The sequence below is a fragment of the Gopherus flavomarginatus genome, chromosome 5 (genome assembly GCF_025201925.1).
Source record: "Gopherus flavomarginatus isolate rGopFla2 chromosome 5, rGopFla2.mat.asm, whole genome shotgun sequence".
Lineage (NCBI taxonomy): Eukaryota > Metazoa > Chordata > Testudines > Testudinidae > Gopherus > Gopherus flavomarginatus.
The window spans coordinates 117,196,094-117,214,284 of record NC_066621.1 but is presented as its reverse complement, the minus strand read 5'-3'; the positions used below and the strand labels follow the sequence as shown (position 1 = coordinate 117,214,284).

Genomic DNA, 18,191 nt, shown 5'->3' with positions numbered 1-18,191 from the left:
CTAAGTAGGTATGTAATTGTATTAAATCATACCATGAGTTAGCTAGATTAGATCTATTCTATATAGGTTCTTAGACTGAACTTATCACTGTAGTATCTGAGCACCTTCCAGTAGTGCCCTAAGCAATGTGACTAAACATCTGTCATGTTTTGTTTTATTTTCTTATCCTCTCCTTAGGGAGAGAAGTGTATGCAGTGGAATGTCACATGTTATAGGGCTTTAGAGGGTTGGGGTTTTGGGGTATTTTTTTAAATATACATGTTATGTATTTACGTTAGAGTGAAAAGGTTAAAGAAATATGTTTCGCACTTGGAGCAGAAGCTGGTGAGGTTTGTGATCATCCTTAGATCCACCCATGCAAGTTATAGCCCACTTCACAAGGGCTTAAGCAGCTTCTGGAGCATCTCTGAAAAGCATACCAATTGCAGAACTTTGCAGGGAAGCCATATGGGGGATCAGTCCACTCCTTCATCCCACTTTATTCCTTAGCTGAGGCCTGAAGATCTGATTCCTGTTTTGGCAGAACTGTCCTGCAATCAATATTTAAACAGGACTTCTAGCACTCACTTCCTGATTATGAGGTCAATGTTTGCTAGCCACCAGAAGTGGAATACATGTGGATAATCGCTCCCAGAAGAAACAGTGATTGCTTACTTACAGTAACTGTGGTTCCTCGCAATGTGTTGTCTATGGATTCTGCAACCTATCCACAACCTGCCCTCCTTCCCCGTTACTACAAAGTACTATAGCTCCTAGGGTCTGTATTGGCGAAGAAACTGAGGGATGGTTGGACAGCATCTGCCCTTTATTTCCTTGGATGGGAAGGGGAGAAGGGGCATGAGCACATCCAAGGTCTGGCACCAGTGAACACTGCAGGCCAAAAGATTCCAATCTTGCATACATGGGGCAATGGTTCACTAGAGGTGGAATCAGTGTGGACAATACATCCCTTAGAACCACTGTCACTGTTGGGTAAGCTACCATTCTTTCTTACTAGCCTTGTAATTGAACAAGCTGATGAGAGATGCTTTAAGATTATGACTCAAACAGATTCTGGAAATTGTGTGTTGCTAGCCCCTTTACTGCAGTCTTGAAAAATTGTAGTGAGTTTGGGAGTTTACTGGGGTGACTTCAGGCTCGCCTATGGTTAGGGCGAGCAGACATCCCTATTTTATCGGGACTGTCCCAATATTTACTTGTTTGTCCGGTCAGGACGCAAATTGTCCTGATATTTTGCCCTCCAGAGCACAGGTGGAGGGAGCTTGTGTGCCCCTGCCCCAACTCCGCCTTGGCCCCACCTCAACTTTGCCAATCCCTCCCCCATTGGATCCCTCCCCAAATCCCCCTCCAGCCCCACTCCCTCACTGCCCTATTGGATCCCTCCCCAAATCCCCGCCCTGGCCCCGCCTCTTCGCCACGCATGCCTCATTCCTCCTCCTCACCCCTCCCTCCCAGGCTTGTGCTAATCAGCTGTATGGTGACACAAGCGCTGAAGGGAGGAGGGAGAAGCAGGAAGCGGCAGCCAGCTCAGGGGAGGTGGAGGCAGAGCGAAGGCGAGCTGGGGCGGCGGGGTCATGGAGCTGCCGGTGGGGGCTCAGCCCCCACCAATTTTTCCTATGCTCTGGCAGCTCTTGTTTTGTGTTTTTTTGTTTGGTTGGTTGGGTTTTTTTGCTTTTGTTTTTTCCTGAGACTCTCAATCTTTAATGTATTTATCCTCCCAACATAGTTGCCGACTTCCCCTTTGTCTGGTGGGTGCTTGACCCCACCACCCGCCCCGACCTTGACCCTTCCCACCCCGCCCCACCCTCATCCCACCCCCATTCCACCCCTTCCCCAAAGTCCCGCCCCATTCCACCCCCTTCCTACAGGCCTCCTCCCCTGAGAGTGCCGTGTCTCTGCTCCTCCTCTTCCCTCCCAGAAAGTCCAGAGCACTGCCAAACAGCTGTTAGGTGGTGGGAAGCGCTGGGAGCTAGGCAGAGGCTGCCGGTGGGTGCAGAGTACCCACTAATTTTTCCCGGTGGGTACTCCAGCCCCGGAGCACCCATGGAGTAGGCATCTATGCCTCCCAACACTCCTGTGAAGTACTGTCATCCCCACTTTACAGAGGGTGACTTGCCCAAGGTAAACAGGAAGTCTGCAGCAGAGTGGGGGACTTCAACCTGGACTCCCACTGCCTAGGCTAGTGCTCCAACCACTGGCCCATCCTTCTTGGTTATTTATCACAGTGAGTGACTTGGAACTGATACAGTAAATATGGCCAGGTTGGGACAGCAGATAGGAAAAGTGAGGACAGAAAAAACAGTAAATGATTGATTGTTCTGCCTCTTGCTTTCCAGGAATTGATTCAAGAACAAGTTGAGGTAAGTAGTGCTCTTCTTTTAAAATGGATCAGGGTAGCTCTCTACTGAAAGTCGTGTTGCTTGAGACAGGACAAAACCTGGGAGAATACCATCCTTTAGCTCTTATGGATTGACAGTGGGGAGATGTGGACCAGATGGGCCCTACTAGGTCTTCCTCATCTGTTCCTTCTCTAATGTTACTATTATTTCTTTTTCATACTCACCGGAAAGTTGGACCATGTTCTCTTTCTACTTTTAGCTATTGCAGACCACAGGAGGCGCACAAGGGACACTCCCACTAACCTTTCTAAAGGTGCTGGCTTCCCAGGCATGCCATGGTAAGTGAGCTGAACTTCTCCACAGTGTACTTTCTGGGGCTCTGGCACTTTGAAGGGTTACAGGAGTCTGACCTGTTAGAGACAGGGTGTCTACTAGGTGGCAGGAGGCAGTTGCCCTCTTTTTGTAGAGCTCTGCCAAGGACAGAACATGCTGCCTCTATTTGCATTGTTTGTGGCTGTTATCCACATTCCTATTCAGATGTGAGATGCTGACAAAATAGAGCCCTAATGTGCATCGTTCATATGAGCTCTAGAACTTTTAATTCAACAGTTCTGTGGGAGCAGGAGGAATGCCCTGTTCTCAAAGAGCACATTTTTGGCTGCCCCAAATGCTAAGTTGTAGAAATGCCAGTGTAGGGTGTCCTGGAGACCCTGGAAGTGCTTGTTCCATGATCTGTGATGGACATCTGACTCACCTTCTGGGCTTTCAGAAGCCCAGGAGGTGAGCAGATCTCACAAATGCAAGCTGCACTAATTCTAACCCCTTCATGCCAGCAGACATGTTGCATATTGCATTAATATTCCCCTCATGGCCAAAGGGCAAATGTGTATTGGTAGCGTTGTTGCAGTGGCACATCACTAGAGTCTCCAAGTGGCAGACTGCATACAAGATTTCTTTCTGCTAGAAGAGCAGGACAAGTGCCATCTCTGAACTGCAGGATACAAGCTGCTAAGGTGAGAAGTAAATGAGACCATAGATTCTCACAGCTTCTGGTGTTTAGGAAAGATAAAGATTGTTAAAGTACCAGAGAGATCTTACTATCCTGCCTGGATTGGCAGTGGTTGCATTAAATGCCCAGATGTGGGAAAGAGCGGGTGATTACTGAGGTGGTACTCAATCTCTAAGTAGCATGTGGGGGTGGGTTTTCAGTCTTTCTCTGCTTTGGTAGCTCCTCATTTGTGGAGTGCCCTGGTTTTCAGCTCCAGAGGAAGCTGCTCACGTGCCTTGAGCTGCAACAACTGTAGCATCTAGGAAGCAAGGACATAGTTGTCCTGCCATCTAGTAGCCTCAGACCAGACTAAGCAACTTAGGCTGTGGAGAAGCTAGTCTGTGTGTGCCAGGAAGGCTTCTTGGGGGAAGTCTGATTAAGTGGAGCTAAATCTGAAGTCTGGTGTACTGTGCTGCTGGTTTGTGGTCTCAGGGTTGGGGAGGAAGTGGGAGCTGCCCCATATTAACTTGCTGTGCTGTCCAAAGTTCCCAGAGGGGAGCTTGTTAGCTGAGCTGAACTCTTGCCAGCACATGCTATAATTCGCTTCTCTTTTCAGGAGCTATTAAGTTTAATGACAGCTTGACTAAGGAGGAGAGCTGCCAGCTTATTGAAGCTTTGTCCTCTTGCCAGCTGCCTTTCCAGTGTGCTCATGGGAGACCTTCCATGATGCCACTTGCAGACATAGACCACCTGAAGCAGGAAAAGCAGGTACAGTGTGAAGTGCTGGGCAGAGAAGGGCAAACAACTAAGAGGGTGGGTTGTCTGAAAAGATGCGTTTAATCTTGCTAAGCCTTTTCATCCAAGTTTCATACCAACCAATAACACAGCTCACTCTGTATCCACCACTTAATACAAACAGAGGTATCCTGACTGAAATGACAACTGATCACATGTGATGTAAACAAACCTCTAGCTCCTGTCCCTCCCTTAACCGTTCCTGTATTATTCCCCACAGTATTGTATATAAATGAAGACTGCAACTCACTGAGCACAAAGTGCATGTCCAGATACTATTTTAGATTCTACTCACGTGGTGTATTGCACATTTGCCTTTAGAACCCTACTGTTAACATGCCATTTCCTGTCATACTTCTTCCTGAAGTTATACAGACTTGGTAAGCAACCCCTGGCAATGGTTATTCAGCTATCCTGTATCTTCTTAGGGAGTCACACTATTGGTAATACTCTGCAATTATAAACTCATCTAAGGACAGACTGGAGGGAATTCAAAGAAGAGCAACAAAAAAATGGCCAGGGAACTGCAGGAGACTTATGAGGAGAGAATACGAGTTAAGTCTGTCTGGTTCGGCTAAGGGACAACTAATGGTGGGGAAAGAACTAGTAATGTGCACCTTTCTAAAGCTCCCTACTAAGTGTGCTGTTCCCTAAATATGTTCAGTACATGGAATAGCCCACAGCAGATCAGTACTTTTGCTTTTTCTCTTCTTTCATAATTCAGTTTCTTAGGAAATGGCTGCCTGAAACAGTACATTTGCTCTGTGTGCCTTGATGGGTAAATCTACTATTTGAAAGGAGGAATTATTTAGGGTGATATGAGGAGTTATAACCAAGAGATATGGGATGAAAGAAAGAAAAAAAATCTAGGCTGAAGATCAGGAGACCAGTCAAGGTGGAGTGATTTTCTAAAATCAGATTGAGATTTTGTAAAACAATTTGAAAATTTGTACTATTGCAACTTTAGATGAAAATATATAATTAATTATTTTTATTAAATGCCACTTCCAGTAGGGTATTTGAATTTTACAAAAATAAATTGAATAGTATGATCCTGATCAGCTCATGCTCCACTACGTCTGTTAGTCTATAAGGTGGCACAGGACTCTTTGCTGCTTTTACAGATCCAGACTAACACGGCTACCCCTCTGATACTTTATTCACAAGAGAAGCTCCGTTTACTTTAATGGGGTCACTTGTGCTTAAAATTAAACGTGTTTAAGTGTAGTGGCAGCAGCAGTTAAAACGTATTTTTATTAAACTTTTCTCTTAGGGGCATAAAATATTTCACTTCAGAACAAAATTGCTTCAGTGTTAACAATGAAAAGTTACTTAGACTTTTAATACACAAGTTATTATGAACCATTTTTGTATACACACAGACCAAAAATTTCAAAAGCAGGAGCCTGAAATTAGGCTTCTACGCCTATATATAGGCACTTAGGTGATTTATGAGCACAAGTCCCATTGACTTCAAATCCTGCCAGAAGAGTATAGCCTTACCCAAGCATTTCAGCTTTCTTCATTCATGCCAGTTTATATCAGAATGTGGTGCTGGTTGCAAATATAGGAAGGACAGTTTGCTTATCAGTTTTATGTTCTTACAATAAGGGTGTTAATGAGGCCCTGGGCTTGTGATTTTCAGAAAAGATGAGCCTTCTAAGTGAGAGACTTAAGGAAAAAACATGTAAAATCTGAAATTCTACTAACAATGAGGAAACTAATGGAAGAAACAAGTACAAAACACCTAAGCCAAAAATGAGAACCAATGAACTAGCAAGATGTATATTTAAAAAAAAATCTGATGTTTAATAAAATCAAATCTTGACTTTTATTCAAGGAACTGCATCAGATTGTGAAACTGGAAGTCACGGAGGACATTTAAAATTAGATTTGATAAAACACTTGAGCATCTTTCTGTGTGGGGAAAAGACTGTGGAGGTCAGTGAAGTCCTTTTCTCTTAATGAAACTTAGTATGAATTCATTAATTCTCTTTTCTCCTACCAGCCTAAACCTAATTTGTCTAAACTGCGGAGAATGGCCCACGCCTGGCAGCTGTTTGGGAAACAAGGACAGCACTTGGAAGTGTGAGCTAAAAACCAGACCCTCCAGGAGTGTTGATGTCACACAACCCTTCATACTTCCAGCCGGCAACGTGAAACCAATGTTGCTGCTTGGATGCAACTCCTGAGTCAGGACGGTATCAGAAGTACTACCTTCACAGCTGACCTTCTGAGGAGTCAAGCTAATCCGTGGGAACGTGGCAGAAGAAGGCTCCTATAGTCCAGAGAAGAGGCTTCAATGTTCAGAAATTATATTGTGTGCCCAGACTTGGCTATTCAAGGATAGAAAGTGTCTCACACTTGCAAGTGTTAAATTCCCTTCTTGTGAGAATGGCAGGTTTCCTCATAGCGGAAGGGTGGTTTTAATGTATTTACAATGCTTGAAAGTGTAGATGGCTAAGTATTTATTAATAAACCAACACCACTTTCCTCAGGCTCATGTCTGACTAGAGTGAGCACAGGCCATCTGCAAGGTTGTGCAGGCAAACTTAGAGTCAGACCATCAAAGAACCAAAAGTGTCACTTTATTCAACTAAGCATCTAATAGCAGAGCAATCCCAGCTTGCTGTTTCTTTTCTTGCCTGTGGCTTTCACAGCACATCAGTCCTTTTCCTCCAGGTGGAGGGGAGATCTCAAAAATATAGCCAGATGCTATCTTCTCAGTGAAACATGAGGTTGCTGGAAAAGAGGTAGTTAAGGATCCTAGAGCACTTCTTGCAATAAAAAGTCCTGCTCATATTCTAATTTTATTCTGCCTCCACTCTTCAGTTCACCCTTTAGCTCTAAATAGACTGGGGTTTATTTCTATACCAGTAAGAGGGTCATGTTACAAATTTCTATTTACTTATTAGGCATTACGATAACACACAGGACTCAAGTGCTTAAATTAAAAACAAGAATCCTGGCCCAGCAGGTTTTACGGTCTAAGCAGAACCAGAGGAGGGAAATATTTCACTTCTTACCCTAAACTGTGATGAAGTATTGCTGTGCACTGTTAAAAGAGCTGTCATATTGCCAGAGACAGCTAAAGAGAATGCACTCTAAGGCCTTTGGTTTGTAATAGAAGGCTTTTCAGTTTGCATCCACCAAAGGAACTACAGCCATCTTGCTACAACAGCAGTGCACTACTGGGGCCAGTGTGCTGCTACTGTTTGAAGAATAAGCATTTTATTCTTGTGTAGAAAATAAGCCAACAGCAGAGATCACTACAAGCAGTCTTTATTGTAGCACACTAAGGTAATGCAGCTTGGGGGCAACAGAGAATTCCATTTATACCCGGTCCATCATTGAACAGAACTTCAGTGGAGATATAGAAGAATGGCAACAACAGGTTCCAAAAATCAAATGGATTAAAAACTGCTCCATGTGCCTTGTAATACGAGTGACAGAAGCAAAGCCAGGTGTAGATCTCTGCTCACTGCTGCTCTTGGCTAGGGTGGAAACATTATACTCCATGCAGATGTTTTCCTTTTGAAGACAGTCACCCCTATCTCTGTAGCCCTGGATTTATTTAGCTGCTGGATCTTCTGAAAGAGCAAGGTAGGAAGAGCCTGGACACTTGAGGCACTTCAAGCCAGTAGAGCTTAGAGTTCATGGTCATCGGGATGGTAGAGCTCACTCATGAGGCGATAGATGTAGGAGGGTGCATTACCGCCAATATTGGAGATGAAGAGAGTAATGAGCTCTGGGGGAACATAGTCAAACACTGGGCAGTGAACATTGATCTTTGACAGGATCTCCCCTGAAAAGGAAACAGTCATGGTATTAGAGATGAGCAATGAACAAGATGTGGAGTGTGGCTTCACCATACACTGCTTGGAGCACAAGTTGTGACCCTCACCTCACCACCTCTAAAGTCAGCACTGAAATAGCAGAACAAGATTCTAGACAACCCCAACCATGGTAGGTTTATCTGAGTTATGGGTATAGAGCCTAGTCTTGGATAAGAATGACAGAGTTTACCCCTGCTGATGGCTGTTGCTGGTGCTAACCAGAAGAGCCTCCAGATGGAAAATCTGCAAAATGCCACAATGAAAGCCTTAATCAAAACTGTCTTAACCCTGCACTTGTGGGGTCCTGCTGCACAGAAACACAGATTTAGAAGGTTGGTTGCTATATAAATGGGCGCCAGAGCTGCCATCTTTTTGAAGATGGAATCTCAGAATTTAAGGCCCTAAGGGACCATCATGATCATCTAGTCTTACCTCCTACATGTCACAGGCCACAGAACTTCACCCACTCCTTCCTGCAATATGCTCAAAACCTCTGGCTGAGTTACTGAAGTCCTCAAATCTTCATTTAAAGACTTCAAGTTGCACAGAATCCACCATTCATTCTAGTTCAAACCAGCAAGTGACTAGTGCCCCACACTGCTGGAGAAGGCAATCCCCCCTCCCCCCGATCTCTGCCAGTCTGATCGGGAGGGAGAATGGGACACACATTGCCCTCCAATATGGTGATCAGTTAGACCATGAGCATGTAGCCAGACACCTGGGAAAGAACTGGCTGGAATAACTCTGTGCCATGTCCCATCTCCAGCCATTGGAGATATGTGCTAATAGTAGTCATAAATGGGACATATGCCATTGTAGGCAACCTCATCATAACATCCTGTCCATAAACATATCAAGCTCAGTCTTGAAACAAGTTAGGGTTTTTGCCCCCATTACTCCCCTTGGAAGGCTTTTCCAGGATTTCACTCTTCTGATTGTTACAAACTTTAATCTAATTTCAAACCTAAGCTTGTAGAGGTCCAGTTTTATATTCATTTGTTCTTGTGACAACACTGGTGTTTAACTTCAGTCCTTTCACGGCCTGGTGTTTGGTCCTCTGATATATTTTATAGAAAGCAATCGTATCTCCCTGCAACCTTTGTTTTGTTAGGCAAAACAAGCCACACTCTATGATCTTTTCTTGTAAGGCAGATTCTACATTCCTCTGATTATCCTAGTATCAGAGGGGTAGCCGTGTTAGTCTGGATCTGTAAAAGCAGTAAAGAATCCTGTGGCACCTTATAGACTAACAGAGGTTTTGGAGCATGAGCTTTCGTAGGTGAATACCTACTTCGTCAGATGCATCTGACAAAGTAGGTATTCACCTACGAAAGCTCATGCTCCAAAACCTCTGTTAGTCTATAAGGTGCCACAGGATTCTTTGCTGCTTTTACTGATTATCCTAGTAGCCCTTCTCTGCACCTGTTCCAGTTTGAATTCATCTTTCTTAAACATGGGAGACCAGAAGTGCACACAGTAACCTGGCCTCAGAAGCTCCAGGGCAGAAACAAAACTATGTCAGCCAGTGGTAATAATCCATATAGTATTTCTGGAGTTTTATGTTCCAAGAAGTAACAGTACTTATGAGCGCTACACAGAAACTGTTTGGTTTCTCTGCTACTGTGCTAGGTCTGTTCCGCCCACTAGTAGGCAGTCACCATCAGAACCTTGATTTTTTTAATTATTTTTTTAAATTACTACCTGTATAAGGATGCGTTTAATAGGGCAGGAACCCAACTGCAAGAATGGAGTTCAGAAGAAGCCCTGTTCCATTCCTCCCATTAGCCAAGTAGCATGTAAACTAGGACAGTGGTCAGAGTCATTTCAGAGTTTAAGACAATGGGCAGGGTTTCCTGCCCTTGGTTACAAGCTAATTCTGTCTTCAAATATGTGAGGCAGGATCCCGGTTCCTGCTGCCTAGGGTCAACACAGCTAGTTCCCCTTCAAAAACCTGCTCTAAAGAGGACCAGTACCTTCTGTGAATGGCAGCACTTCTTGTGGAGAGACAAACTTGTAGAATGAATCCTCTTCATTAGGGAACTGGAAGAAAGAGCAATAGCGTCAGAAGAGACCACCTATCCCCATTATACCATATGGAGCTGGGGCATAAGTGCTGGAAGGGACTGAGCAGAGCAAAGTGAGTGCTTCACAGCTTAGGTTTGTAGATTGTACAGCAGTTGCCTGCAGCTTCAGACTGGAATATGCATGGCAACTACAGGTGAAACTGCAGCAAGGGGCTCAGGCAAGCCATACATTCCTAGTTCCTTTATGCCTGCTTAGATTCTGGCTGCTCTGCAGGATAGCCTGGTAGGTCAAGAGAGGAGAGATACACGAGTGCCCCGAGCTGCTCTTCAGTGACCTGAGACAGGATCCATATTACAATATCAAAAAAGCAGAGAAGGAAAGTCCTAAAACATCTCTTTCTGCCTCTGAAGATGAGAGTTCAAATCACCACTGGCTTAAGTGAAATCAATATAGTAACTCTCAGTCTCTAGTGGATGTTGGTCTATATCGTAAGGGCCCACCATTCAGCGTATCTGGCAATCTGTGCTGGAACAAAGGTCTTATCCACATCAGTAGAACTGTTGTGGGGAGGTGTATCAATGGGGCAGGGGCATCCTTGCGTTAGGATCAAGGTGCGTTAGCAGAGTTGGTAGAAGCCTTCTGGATTGCCAACCTGTATTTTAGCCAATCAATGCTATCCATCCCTCACTTTCATGAGCAATATACGTCCCCCTATTTGCCATGAGATAGAGCAGATGCTGTAATCAAAGTTGCTGCACCTACCTGCGGTGAAAGCTTGAACATGGGTGCACAGACAATGAGGGGAGTGGAGTGGTGTTTAGCTGCCAGTGCCAGGGTATGAGTCCCACTTACAGCGATCAATGCCCCATTGGCCAAGATTGTCTTCGTACCAATGATCACCTTCCAAGTACAAATTAGTATTAGAGCACTCTGCAGTGAACTGAGACAGGCAGAGAAATGGAGCTCCAAATCTTGGGCTACTGGCTCAGACCATGCTGGGGCTAGGGGCTGCAGGTTCCCACCATCTATATACATCACAGCAAGAGGGCATTACACTGACTAGACAGATAGTGAAAGGCTGGGATTCTAGCTCAGTAGGGTGCTGGGTCTGCACAAAAGTTTTCCTCTAACTAGAACAGCACCCAGAACTGTCAGACCTGCCAAGTGGAAGTTAGAAGACTAGCAGGCATTTATTGGAGAGCTGTGGGTCCCTATTCTCATCTCCACATGATAGTGAGGAAAGCGGTCTGAGCTCAGGATGTCCAGCAGTCATTTTCTGACACCCTGCCAAGGGCTGGCGTACTGCTTACCATGTGATTTGTGCCCCAGGCAGAGACGCGGTGCTTCCCACTCTAGAGATGGGCACGTTTGGGGTTTGGTTTTTTGTATTTAAAAAAAAATAAATGGCTGGAGTCAACCCTTTGTCTCACCAGGCTCTAAATGTCTGTCTCAGAGCAACTCTGCCTCCACTCAGCATCACTGTTTGTTCTAATGAATCCTGGAAATTTAGTCACGCAGGTGAGGGGCAGCTGGGAGTAAGTTGAGACCACCAGTGGAAGTGTCCCAGTGTGGTCAGTCACACTGGTCTCTGCATGTACATTGTATCCTGCTCCCCATCCCCGGTCTTTTTAAATTGTAAGCTTTTCAGGGGAGAGGTTCTCTTTCTACGTCTGTATAGCAGCACTCATATCATGCTGGGTACAATATGTAAATATTAAAACCCCGCCTGAGACCTCTCTAGCCACCTCTCTCCAAGCTCTTTGAGAATTTTGATAGGGGAACCAAACTCACTTGACACTGCCTATGGATGGCCCTATAAGGCCTGAGCACCAGAACCCCACTACTGCCCCCCGCCCCCCCCAAAAAACCTACCTTGTTGACTCGAGACATGACGGCAAAGATGGCTGCATCGCTCATGACAGTGGTTTCAATCTCCTCTTTGGACAGACGGACGGCCATTTCATGACCCTACAGAAGAGACAGACTCTGGTGAGTTCTTTAAGAGGAACCAGACAAAGAAGCTCCTGAGCTGGACTTGATGCAGTGCCGGACACACTCAATTCAAGCCAGAAGTTACATTCTCTGAGCCAGATATTTGCCAGTGATATAGCACATATGCTATCCTCTAAATCACTGGTGGGGCAGGCAAGAAGTTTTCCCCACTTCTTGGCCACAGCCAGCAATCTCAACATTTCTTGGGGCAGCCTGGTCACTCCCTTATGCTGAACAGAAGTACCTGTTATTTCTACACCTGCTATTCCTAAGGCAGATAAAAGCACTGCACAGATACTACAGGCACAACCTGGACACGTTTGGGGAGGCCACCTCTCAATGTCAAGAATTCTCTGCTGTTTTCAACACAGTGTGTGCGGCTGGCCTGCCTCTGTGACATAGGGGGAGTAGGGGGCGCTGTGCCTGGTGCTGGCCGTCCCTCCCCATGGGACTCTGGAAGTAGCGATGGGCCAGCTGAATTAGTGACTGGCAACATTCTGTTGATGTCCCCCTGCCTTACCGCTCATTCTCCACCAATGCAAGCCCTGCCCCTATCCTTACAGGGGATCAACTCCTGGATGAAGAGCAGCTGGTATGAACTCAGCTTTGGCAAGGCTGAAGCGATGCTGATTAGGAAATGCTTGGAGAACTAGTCAGGTCATTGTCCTGCCCTTCCACTGAGGGCAACTGCCCTCTGTTTAAGAGGCAGTGTGGCCTAATGGCAAGAGTACCAGATTGGGACTCAGGCAACCTGGATTTTATTTCCAGCTCTGCCACTGACCTGCTTGGGCAAGGCTCTTTCTCGCCCTGTGCCTCAGTTTTCCCACCTGTAAAATGGGGATAATGAGACTGACCTCCTTAGTAAAGCACTTTGCGATCAGCTGATGGAAACCAGGGAGAGGAATTATTTAAGTTTAGTACTAATGTAGGCACGAGGACGAATGGGTACAAACTGGATATAAGCAAGTTTAGACTTGAAATTAGACGAAGGTTTCTAACCATTAGGGGAGTGAAGTTCTGGAACAGCCTTCCGAGGGAAGTAGTGGGGGCAAAAGACTTTTCTGGCTTTAAGACTAAGCTTGATAAGTATATGGAGGGGATGTTATGATAGGATAGTTTAATTTGGGCAATTGATCTTGGATTATCACCAGATAAGTCTGCTCCATGGTCTGCAGGAAGATGTTGGATGGGATGGGAACTGAGTTACTGCAGAGAATTCCTTCTTGGGTGCTGGCTGGTGAGTCTTGCCCACATGCTCAGGGTTTAGCTGATCGCCATATTTGGGGTCGGGAAGGAATTTTCCTCCAGGGAGGATTGGCAGGGGCCCTGGAGGTTTTTCGCCTTCCCCTGCACCGTGGGGCATGGGTCGCTTGCTGGTGGATTCTCTGCAGCTTGAGGTCTTCAAACCAAATTTGAGGATTTCAATAACTCAGTCCTGGGTTAGGGGTTGTTATAAAAGTGGATGGGTAGGGTTCTGTGGCCTGCCTTGTGCAGGAGGTCAGACTAGATGATCATATTGGTCCTTTCTGACCTATGAGTCTATGAGAACATGGCCAACCAGGGTCCTACCTGGCAGAAGGGTGCACACTCTGCCACAATGACATGGAATTTCCGCTTGCGTGCTGCCTCCTTCAGGAAAGCCTCGACGGTGCGAGAGTAGCCAATGGTCATGATCACCTCATTGGAATGGATGTGCTCCAGTGCCTGCATTGCAATGTTATCAGTGGTGCCCTCTGCAAGGGAAGCCATCCAGCAGTGAGAGGAGAGTCAGGCCTAACACCTGCCATGCTGACTCCTGCCACAGACAACACCAACAGGAAAGGGCACAAGCCCTCTGCCACAGCACGCAACTGTAATTACCTCTCCCTGGAGCTATCCCATAGGCCAAAAAACCTCCAAAACATACTTTTTAGAGCTTTGGGTTTGAAGGGAGAGCATCTGAGGGTTTGAGCTCCCACTTGATGAAAGGGCACACCATTCCTTATCTGAACACTGAGACCCCAATTTGGTAACTAGGTTATTACCTGACCACCCCCACCTGCCCGCCAAACCAGGCTCTCTCATATCACCCTTAGCTCAGGCACCAACATGGCCATTGGTGGAGGAGGATCAGTTCAGTTATCCAGCCCCTGCACCAGCTGGGATCAAGCTAGAGCCTGGCTGTACGTACCTTGTGGCAGTACAAAGGGCACCATACCCTGACCTCCATAGGCTCCCAAACTGACCAGGAAAGTAAGGCTTATTGAAAATCTCATCATAATGGGAGAGGAAAGGACTAGCATTAGCCATGGTGGCCACCCTGCCCACAGACTAGCTCTTGGTGCCAGAATGGGAGATGCATGAGGAAGTTATAGCCTGCAGTACTGAATGTGGAGGGGGGTTGCCAAACAATTTAATCCTCAAGAAGACAGATGGTTGCTGATCTGTGGACAGATGTAGAAGACAGTCACACTGGTCTCTGCATGTACACTGTATCCTATTCCCCATCCCGAGTCTTTTTAAATTGTAAGCTTTTCAGATGAGATGTTCTCTTTCTACATGTCTGTACAGTAGCACTCAGATTGTGCTGGGTACAATATGTAAATATTAAAACCCCTCCTGAGATATCCTCTCTGGCCACCTCGATGACCTGTTGGGAAGGAGAACTGAAGCAGAATGCTGTACCATGTGCAGAGTGGAGTTTGGGAGGCTCATAGCAATCCTCCTAGCTGTCTCAGGTGCTCCATGCAGACCTCCTTGGCTGCAGAGACAATCCTTGCAATCAATCCACCAGGGAAGAAGTGCAGGGGAAAATATTTAATTCTGTTCCCTGCAGGACAGAAGTTTGTCTCCAGGGTCCATCCCTGTCCTGAGCACACTATGGCTCCATCTTAGTCAGTTGGACGAAGGCTCTGCTCAGATTCTTTCAAAGCCTTGAGTGTAAACAGCACAGGGCTGAATGTTGCCTGTTTCCAGAAGCTGCATACTTGACTCTGTTCTGCTCTCCACACAGGACCACATAGGAAGGGATCCCTGTGTGCTGCTTCCGGTACACACATTCTGCAAGACTGAGTCTCACAGCTCCCCATCCTTTCCATTCAAACTGGGAACTGGTTCTTCCCCATCCCTAATCCCATGAGCAGCGCTCTCTCCCACCCTGTGATAGAATGGTTTTAGTTCATCTCCTACCGAGCTCTATTAGCAGCTCACTAATAGCTTCAATCACATTAGCCCTGAGTGGGGGATAGGGAGTGTTGAAGTCCTCACTGAGCCCTCCAGAGGTCAGAAGCTTGTGCAGTGACTCCTGCTGGTCACTCTCTTCACTGCGCCCATGGAGCCTATGGAGAGAACACAGCCCATCACAGCAAGAAGGGAGCACAAGTAAACAACCTGATGAAGCCTATGGAAGAGGCTGCTTTTGAACTACACTGTCATTCCACAGCAGAGAATAAGGGGCCTTACTTATTAGGGGTCAGATAAGAGGGCTACACCTACTTTGTCAAACAGCCTCCAGAGCGGACATGCCAAATCTGTGAAAAAAAGGCAGAAATTGGGCTTGTTTTTGGTTTAATTGGCTTGTGAGTTGCTTGTTGGCTCGTTTTTGGCTTGTAGCTTGTTGCTTCTTTTTTTGATCAGCTCCTGGCAAGCAGGAGCTGGGGGAAGAGGGGGGAAGAGAGTCGGGGTGCACAAGGGGCCCACCACAGTCTAGACTGTACGCCGGGGGGATCTAGTCACATAAAGTGCTGTAGGTTCTTAGGGACTGGCTTGTTTTGGCCTTGTTTTGAAATGGGATTAGCTTGGTTTTTGGTTTATTGTGAAAGTCGGGGTACTTATTTACTGTGTGAAAGTTGGCAATTGTGCTCCAGAGCTGTCTGTGGCAGAAAGCTACCTGAAGCTTTGCCAATAACTGTACCTTCGGAAAACTATGTAAGTAAACTTTGAAAGCTGCAGGAGGCACATGAAACAACTTGGCTCAAGGCTGCTGCTCCAACAGAACTCACTCTCCTAGGAAAGTGGGGAGAGAACAGCACGTGCAATACAGGATCAGAACACAGAGAGAACTGCAGCAGAGGGAGGGTTCACACAGCAGTAACACATACTAGAGGTAACATTGTCAGTAGCAGGGAAACCACAAGGCTCATTGGGGCTACAAATCTTCCTAGAAAGGAATAAAGGAGTTTAACCTTGAAGGAAAATCTTTGACACAGGGAGGACAGACCTCTCTTTTAGACTCCTGAAGAGGTCTCACAGGAGCAGCAAAGAGAAGACACCATACAGGATTCAAATGATCCTGTCAGGAAGATCTCCCATATCACTGAGAGGGATACACACAGGCAGCAAGGGGAGGGAGAGCTTCACCTGCCATACTCCTCACGAATGATCTTCAGCACTCGCCGCACCATGTTTCCCACAGTGGTCTCAGATGGCTGGGCTACAGTCATCCTCTTGCCCTCCTTCCGAATCAGCGCCATCAGCTCTCCTGAAACAAGGGAATGGCTTTGTCTCTATCCTTCCAAGAGCAGGGCCTGGCCACAGCCTCAAGTAACTCCACCGCCAGTGGCCCTACACCAGCTTAAAAACAATCTACCCTTCAACAGCCGTGCACCTGTTTCAATTGCTACTAACATACTGGAACAAATATTTGGACAGAAAACTTAGTACCATGATCTAGAAAATAAAAGAGCCATGAGCAAAAAAATAAAAAAAGTTTCAGGTGGCCTATAAAGGAGAGATCATTCCAAACTTGACAGGCTTTTAGGTAATATTACTACATGAGTGCATGATGTGAAGACAATAGATGAGATGGGATTTTTACTAAAATATTTCATGCAGTGTATCACTAAATCCCACTCACAAAGCTAAATCAAAGTGGTTTGCATGTCACACATTCTAAGAACTATTCAAAGGATCATAAACAGTGAAGCACTGGGAAGAGAGGGAAATCCAGCTGCTGGGTACTGCACGCATCAGCATTAGCTCTGGTCTTATTTAACAGAGCATAGTGAATTGGGAAGATCTGCAAATACCAGCAGGGAGAGAGAAATCCAGCAGGGCTCACGGACAGGCGGGGGTGAGAGGAGACTCGTATTCAGAGGGAAGTATCCCAAATCCAGGGCCGTGGTGGGCGGCAGGCATTCATTTTGCTTATCAGAGACTGTTTCCTATCAAAGCCGGGGGGGGGGTCATTAAAGAGCTAACCCCTGGGGCAAGCCGTGATTTCAGGGCGGACGGAGGGATAATCACTGCGAGTGACAGGAACCTGAGCACAGGCCTGTGGCTGGGAGGAAGCATCTGGGGCCGAGCGGCGCCGAGTCCTGCGGAGAGGGAGAATCCCGGCTGCGGCTCAGGGAAGCCCCTTGTCAGCGAGATGGGGCCGGGGGCGCCCATCGCTGGGGAAACGAGCCCGGGCGCCGCTCGAGGGCAGGGAGCTGGCGCAGGCTGCGGGGACAGCAGCGCCCCAGAGGGGGGTTCCCAGCCAAGGGCTCCCGCGGGACCGCCGCTGCCCCCCCCCCCCCCCCGCCTCACCCGCGCTGCCCCAGCGCCCATGGCCGATGATCTTGCGCAGCAGCCCCACCGTCTGCCGGGCCGCCTCCTCCGAGCTGAGCCGCTCCCCGCCCCGCTTCAGCCGCGCCACGAAGGCCTCGATCCGCTCCGACAGCTCCGACTCTTTCTCGGCCGCGCCCGGCATCTTGGCGGCGGGAGCGAACCGAGATCGGAATTGTGGGATCCAAAGCACCACTTCCACCCGGACATAGGACAGGAACGGATCACTTCCGCCTCTGTCTACTGCTATTGGCCGAGAGCCATTCTCTTCCCGTCCACTGCAGGCCGTTAAACCAATCAGGGAGCAGGTCGAGGAGTCTCTCGTGCGCCGATTTCGCAAGAGGAGGGTGGAATGTTTTCAGTCTAGAGGCTGTGATCTCTGACTCTCTGACTAGCGTCACTCCAGGTCCCACCCCCGAGTCCGGTGGTGTACGGTCTGCCGGGCTGGTGGAGCTAGGTAGGCTTCCTGGAGTCCACGTGGGCCAAAGTGAGACACACGTGCCGAGAGGAGGGGCGAAGGGATCGCTCCCCAAGTGCCTGTGATATGGGGAGCAAGTCCCTGGAACATTCTGGGGGAAGCATGAAGAGAGCGCCACGTGCATACCTCCCAACATTTCAAGTGGCTAAAGTGGGATGCTGCACCACTGAGGTTCAGCCTCTCTGCCCCTTGTGCCAAATATAATATTGCAACTG

The 18,191-nt window shown here is 47.2% G+C and overlaps 2 protein-coding genes across 7 annotated transcripts in view; one reads left to right on the top strand and one right to left on the bottom strand.

The window, feature by feature from the left end:
• Positions 1-6,935, top strand: part of MLH3 (mutL homolog 3) — a 31,953-nt gene extending 25,018 nt beyond the window's left edge. For all 6 annotated transcript variants that reach the window (XM_050955649.1, XM_050955647.1, XM_050955648.1 and 3 more), the window contains 4 exons: positions 2,337-2,360; positions 2,599-2,677; positions 3,944-4,095; positions 6,131-6,935. In XM_050955649.1, coding sequence (XP_050811606.1) covers positions 2,337-2,360; positions 2,599-2,677; positions 3,944-4,095; positions 6,131-6,214 — 339 coding nt within the window. In that variant the 3' untranslated portion in view covers positions 6,215-6,935. The remainder of the gene's footprint in view (positions 1-2,336; positions 2,361-2,598; positions 2,678-3,943; positions 4,096-6,130) is intronic.
• A 453-nt stretch (positions 6,936-7,388) lies between these two features.
• On the bottom strand, positions 7,389-17,757 carry EIF2B2 (eukaryotic translation initiation factor 2B subunit beta). The gene is made up of 8 exons (XM_050955745.1): positions 17,481-17,757; positions 16,314-16,434; positions 15,144-15,292; positions 13,545-13,708; positions 11,856-11,951; positions 10,746-10,883; positions 9,932-9,998; positions 7,389-7,927 (listed from the first exon to the last, which is right to left on the bottom strand). Exons 1-8 carry the CDS (start codon positions 17,641-17,643, stop codon positions 7,770-7,772), a joined length of 1,056 nt encoding a protein of 351 aa, XP_050811702.1. The 5' UTR covers positions 17,644-17,757; the 3' UTR covers positions 7,389-7,769.
• Between the last annotated feature and the right edge of the window lie 434 nt (positions 17,758-18,191).

Bases quoted from the DNA above. Each gene is read 5' to 3' on its own strand.
- EIF2B2 (XM_050955745.1), bottom strand. From the start codon at position 17,643: ATGCCGGGCGCGGCCGAGAAAGAGTCGGAGCTGTCGGAGCGGATCGAG. The intron at 16,435-17,480 runs GTGAGGCGGGGG...CCCTTGTTTCAG, and splicing joins TGGGCGCTGGGGCAGCGCGG to GAGAGCTGATGGCGCTGATT. The intron at 13,709-15,143 runs GTAGGAGATGAA...CTTCCCTTGCAG, and splicing joins TGAGCTGCTAATAGAGCTCG to AGGGCACCACTGATAACATT.